The following is a 6,200-nucleotide window of genomic DNA, read 5'->3' as shown; positions in this document are numbered from 1 at the left end:
GAGTATAGGCTAGATCCCCTCCTTTCCCATACCGGCCCACTCCACCACTGCACTGGGGTTCTGGCCATGTTCGATGTTGGTAGTAGCACAGCGTCATTGCTTTATTTATGACTAGCTACATGACACTTTTTCGATGTCTGCGGTAGGGCCGCTAATGTCTCCACCACGACTATTGAATTCTCTCATAGCCGCATGAACATAGGCTTAAATAACATAGACCTAACATATGTTATAACACAGCCCAGCCTCATTGAACTCGGCTCCATTCGAAGAGAAGGGAAGGAGTTCTGACTGTGAATTTAGCAGCCATTTAGCAGGCTGTGATATTTCCTGCCCACTCGGTTGGGTGACAATACGCCCAAGGTTTGGAATGAAACACTTCAGTATAGTACAGTATAGTATATGCTTAAAGCACAGGCATATATCTCATCCCCTCCAAAATAACTTGTTAACAGCATCGACCGAAACCGTTGAAACAGATTTCAATAAATATGCACAATTGTATAATTTGTGTCCTCAAACATACAGGGACAGGCTATATATATTGGGAACTGTGTATCTTGGAAAACGTGGGCAGTCGAATAGCTATGAAGAATACAGGTAACTGTGTATCTTGGAAAACGTGGGCAGTTGAATAGCTATGAAGAATACAGGTAACTGTGTATCTTGGAAAACGTGGGCAGTTGAATAGCTATGAAGAATACAGGTAACTGTGTATCTTGGAAAACGTGGGCAGTTGAATAGCTATGAAGAATACAGGTAACTGTGTATCTTGGAAAACGTGGGCAGTTGAATAGCTATGAAGAATACAGGTTAAGGTGCAGTGTCACAACCAAATGCTAATTTTCTCCTGCAAATACCTTAACCATAAAAGGCACCTTCTCGGTCTATTGTATTGGTGTTCTTGCTTGTAAAATTTCGAATACATTGTTATTAAAATATTCCACGCAACTACGTCTAATGTAAGAAATTCAGTACAATGTATTCGTTCGTTCTCTCTCACAGACAAAGCCAGTGGCGATGTTGTAACCTATAGTATTTTGCTCATTCTAACTTAAAATAAGATATCGTCTAGCTCCGTTTTTCTTTTTCTTCTCGGCCGAAATGCAATTTCACAAACAGCTACTTTGTCATTGATTCGAATTGATTAGCTCAATTCGTTCCTCTAATAGCCTGTAGCCTAACTGAGATAGCCTCTTACCACATGCATAAAAAATCATGAGAGAGCAGAATTTTTCTCTCATTCTTAATGAGCTGAAAATATGGTACAGTTGAACTTCTCTTTGAAACCACAGTTTACTATTGTCTGCTAATGTTTTACACGTCTGAAATGCGAATGGAAGGGGTTTAGTTCCTAGTTTGCCAGGCCTGTCTTTACCCAGGTGATATTACCCCTGGATAAATGCCATGTCGGTAAACACGAAAACCGGTCGGATGCCCTTACATTTTTATGTTCAGCATGTTTCTGCAATTACATAATTTCCTCACTACTTTGTCAAAAGCTCACATGGACAAATGAATACATATCCCCCACCCCCCAAGTCACTAAGAAATGCAATGGCCTTTACTGAATAAGCGCAGAGGTTTCTTTAAACATCGACAAAAGATCACCAATGGGTTTATTCAACAATGTAGTTGTTTGTTTTCTCACCTCTCCTGAAGGAATTCAAGCCATACGGTCAGTGGTTGGATGACAACAACATCTCTGGCTAGACGGACTGCAACTAACTTTCAACTTGACCTTGTCCTTGGCCTCCAGCAGTCTAGCCCATGTGTGAAAGAGCTCGCTGCCAAATAGTGTGCTCGCTGCTTTCTGTCGGTAGGTTATAAAGCCTATAAGAGCCCAAACAGCAGCTAGAATAGCAGTGTGTTTCAGAATATTGCCGTGGCATGCCTGGTTTACATTTCAGTGAGTTTTACGCACAGACTATTCTTGATTTCCTTTACAGTTTGAATGACTGATATTTCTCCACCAAAGCATTTTAATGTAGTTTCACCTTCCTTGATATTTTCCTATTAGCTCAAAACAAGATGTATGCTACTTCGTGTTTATAAAACCAAATGTATGCTACTTCGTGTATATGAAACCAAATGTATGCTACTTCGTGTATATAAAACCAAATGTATGCTACTTCGTGTATATAAAACCAAATGTATGCTACTTCGTGTATATAAAACCAAATGTATGCTACTTCGTGTATATAAAACCAAATTTATGCTACTTCGTGTATATGAAACCAAATGTATGCTACTTCGTGTATATAAAACCAAATGTATGCTACTTCGTGTATATAAAACCAAATGTATGCTACTTCGTGTATATAAAACCAAATGTATGCTACTTCGTGTATATAAAACCAAATGTATGCTACTTCGTGTATATAAAACCAAATGTATGCTACTTCGTGTATATAAAACCAAATGTATGCTACTTCGTGTATATAAAACCAAATGTATGCTACTTCGTGTATATAAAACCAAATGTATGCTACTTCGTGTATATAAAACCAAATGTATGCTACTTCGTGTATATAAAACCAAATGTATGCTACTTCGTGTATATATAAAAAATGGGGGGATAAAAACGTATCTAACGGCATGTTGTTTCCAAGCTATTTGCAGCATGTTGTTTCTAAGCTATTTGCAGCACGTTGTTTTCAAGCTCAGCGCATTCTGGTCAATTAGAAGGTAGTTTAAATGATTTTCCATACTCACACGGTGTAATAAAATAAATACAAAAATATAAATGAATGAATTAAATTTGTATCAACCCATATTTCGTACAAACTGCCTTGGCCATATAACTGTTAATACATTGAAATGCGTAATGGCTGCATACATAAAATCTGCGTCCACCACATCTCCATTCTACTGTTTTTATCAGCATTTTGACAAAAGGGATTTAAATGTCAGTCTCCATCCATGTGATGTTTCCTCAGCAAAATGCTAGGCTATAAACCAATAATGACATCAGACACATTCCAATAGATTAATTAATAACAACTATATGGAGTGTAGGCCTATGGTTAACTGTATGATATCTCGAAACGGATCATCTTGTTTAAAACATGTAGTCTTTTTCCTCCTAAATGCTATATTGTTTTAGAGTATAAACATTTTGGGCATGGAGCTGCATTATCTGCAGTCTAGACGTTTATCAGCTCCTTTGCATATCACGTGCCTGGCTTTGCCCAATAACCTTGCGATCTTTAGGTCCACACAGGCGCGTGAGTATCGGTTACTCTCCAAGATTCCGTATCTCTTTTTTCAGTCGTGGGGATTTTTTAAAAAGAGCTGGTTGTCTCGATGTAGGGCATGCTATGACAGCGTCATTACTTCTCCATTCGCGCTGGATTGAACCAGTCATGTTTCTGTATGATAACGGTTTGGATGAGATCAATAAAAACATGGAGGGGTTCACAGGAGGCAATTATGCAGCAAATCAGTGCAGGAATTTGTTGGCGCATCCGACGTCCCTGGCTCCAAGCACTACCTACACGTCGAGCGAGGTGCCAGTATCTGGCATGGGCGAAGCTGTCAAACAATGCAGCCCCTGTTCCGCAGCCCAAAGTTCATCAAATGCGTCCTTGCCTTATGGATATTTTGGCAGCAGCTATTACCCGTGTAGGATGTCACACGGCAGCGTCAAGTCCTGCGCGCAACCCTCTTCTGCCTATGGGGACAAATACATGGACACATCGGTTTCAGGAGAGGAGTTCCCAGGGTCCAGGGCGAAGGAATTCGCTTTCTACCAAGGCTACTCCTCCAACCCTTACCAACCTGTCTCCAGCTATCTGGACGTCCCAGTGGTACCCACCCTCAGCGGACCCACCGAGCCCAGGCATGAGCCTCTTCTGCCAGTGGAGCCGTATCAACCATGGGCTATCACCAATGGATGGAATGGTCAGGTTTACTGCGCTAAGGACCAGCCACAGTCAAACCATCTATGGAAATCGTCCATTCAAGGTATGGACTTATGGCTATACATTCTTAAATGTTTTCACAAGCTTATGCATATTTCAGTATTATAAACCTCAGTTTATCAAAAGCAGAAACACCATCATTCGCCCTGCGTTGTTTTTCATTTTACTATTTGCATATTAATAATTCGTTAGAAGAAACCGTCATCCATCTTGTCACCGTAATGTGAATTGTGGATAGACACGACAGATCCCATCATTATAAGAAAATATACTACGGTTTAGCAATTTTCCAGATGGTTCTAGGTTAATTAAGCATGTGTTTATGCTCTTCACACAGACACGGTATCTGGAGGGGATGGCAGCTCTATTCGACGTGGGAGGAAGAAGCGCGTGCCATACACCAAGGTACAGCTGAAAGAACTGGAGAGGGAGTATGCCGCCAATAAATTTATCACAAAGGACAAACGACGAAGGATATCTGATCAGTCAAACCTGACAGAGCGACAAGTGACTATCTGGTTTCAGAACAGGCGAGTAAAAGAGAAGAAGGTTGTCAACAAATTTAAGAGTCCCAGTTAGCTGTATATGGAACAACTGAAACAAAAAGAAGAGACTTGAAGGTTGTTCAATGAAAATGAACTATATTATAATTTATTACACAATATAAGGCGTCTCCTTCTCGCCCGCCATGGGTTGGCTCTGTTTTTGGAGGTCCACTTGGCTTTTTTGTGTGTTTTTTTTTGGTGGTAATTAATTGAAACCATTCGATGTCCTGTGTTTGAAGGAAATGGGGAAATAACTTCCTCCTTGTTTATATATTCTGTCTCATACTCTATTCGACGGACATATAGCTTTTATAGTTTTCTACAAACTGTTCCCAATACGCTAAATAAGTCATAGCCTAAAATATGACATCTCTACTCAGAACACAGCCTTCTGTAATGGGAAACGTAAAAACTCAAATCTGTGTGGGACAATTCCATTTTAGCTCCATCAGAGTAAGAATTAATGACTGAAAAAATGTGCAGCATTGATATTGAGTGTTTGAGATTATTTGTTGAATTTGAGTATACATTCCCTGAATTGATTGATATTGAAATGTTGGTGAGAGCGCTATAGCGCGCAACCCGCAAATCGTTTATGCCGAAGAATATCATTTTAGAAGCTGAAACATTTCCCATCACATAATGATTGAGCTATTAATTAGTACATTGCTTTACATTTACTTTATGCATTCTGTCAATATTCAGTTAATTATAAACGATTAGATTTTTTTATTCTGTCTGAGTAGGCTACGTCTTTTTTCCCCATACAGTAATAATCATCTTCACTCTGTTTTACGCAACAATTATCTGCGCCGTTATCATTGTTTGAAAATCCTGTATTTCGTTTTCTATCATAACAAATGTAAATACATCTGATTGCAATTCATGAACAGTTGCATTTAAAGTTTCCCCTGTTTTTGACTGCAAACATATAGCCAATGAGCTCTTCCCAATAAAAGTTGGTGAAACCCCGTTACGACGTTGTTCATATTTTTTCTCAGACAAATTTAAAGTCAGACTAGTAATGAGCATTTATTTTACAATAACGTTTTGTCGGGGACATTTTCTTAGCTTTTTTATTTAATTTCTTGAATTTAGGTAGGCTACAAGCCGATTAGACCTATGATTAGCGTTGATACAACGGGTCAAACAGCTTTCCATTTGGTCATTTTAATGTTGTAGAGGCTTGCAACATTGAGCCCTTATAATGCCATTAGGCTATTGTAGGAGAAATGCCTTACTGATAATGATGAGATGACAATGTTGCCATCTGCTGCCGGATCTGCGTCATTGCGTTTGATGAGTTCAGGTGTAGGCCTAACCATGGTCAAACTGAACGAAAATATAAACGCAACATGTAGTGTTGGTCCCATGAGCTGAAATAAAACATCTCAGAAATGTTCCATACACACAAAACGCTTATATCTCTCAAATGGTTTTCACCAATTTGTTTACATCCCTATTAGTGAGCATTTCTCCTTTGCCAAGATGATGCATTCCGACAGGTGTGGCATATCAAGACGCTGATTTTACAGCATGACCATTGCACAGGTGCAACTTGTGCTGGGGACAATAAAAGGCCACTCTAAAATATGCAGTTTTGTCACACAACACAATGCCACAGATGTATCAAGTTTTGACAGAGCTTGCAATTGACATGCTTACTGCAGGAATGTCCACCAGAACTCTTGACAGAGCATTGAATGTTAATTTCTCTACAATAAATCACCTC

The 6,200-nt window shown here is 39.4% G+C and overlaps 1 protein-coding gene across 1 annotated transcript; it reads left to right on the top strand.

Moving 5' to 3' along the window:
* Positions 1-3,231: 3,231 nt before the first annotated feature.
* On the top strand, positions 3,232-5,434 carry hoxa13b (homeobox A13b). Its single transcript, XM_064947274.1, has 2 exons — positions 3,232-3,966; positions 4,261-5,434. The coding sequence occupies exons 1-2, from the start codon at positions 3,321-3,323 to the stop codon at positions 4,500-4,502; spliced, it is 888 nt and encodes a 295-aa protein (XP_064803346.1). The 5' UTR covers positions 3,232-3,320; the 3' UTR covers positions 4,503-5,434.
* Positions 5,435-6,200: the final 766 nt, after the last annotated feature.

The sequence above is a fragment of the Oncorhynchus masou genome, chromosome 29 (assembly GCF_036934945.1).
Source record: "Oncorhynchus masou masou isolate Uvic2021 chromosome 29, UVic_Omas_1.1, whole genome shotgun sequence".
Classification (NCBI taxonomy): domain Eukaryota; kingdom Metazoa; phylum Chordata; class Actinopteri; order Salmoniformes; family Salmonidae; genus Oncorhynchus; species Oncorhynchus masou.
Note: the sequence above shows the minus strand (reverse complement) of the source record. Positions and strands in the feature narration are given on the sequence as shown.

What these genes read in the sequence shown, in the direction of transcription:
- hoxa13b (XM_064947274.1), top strand. Translation starts at nt 3,321, where the DNA reads ATGACAGCGTCATTACTTCTCCATTCGCGCTGGATTGAACCAGTCATG. An exon ending in ATGGAAATCGTCCATTCAAG is followed by an intron (nt 3,967 to 4,260) that starts GTATGGACTTAT and finishes CTCTTCACACAG; the next exon opens with ACACGGTATCTGGAGGGGAT.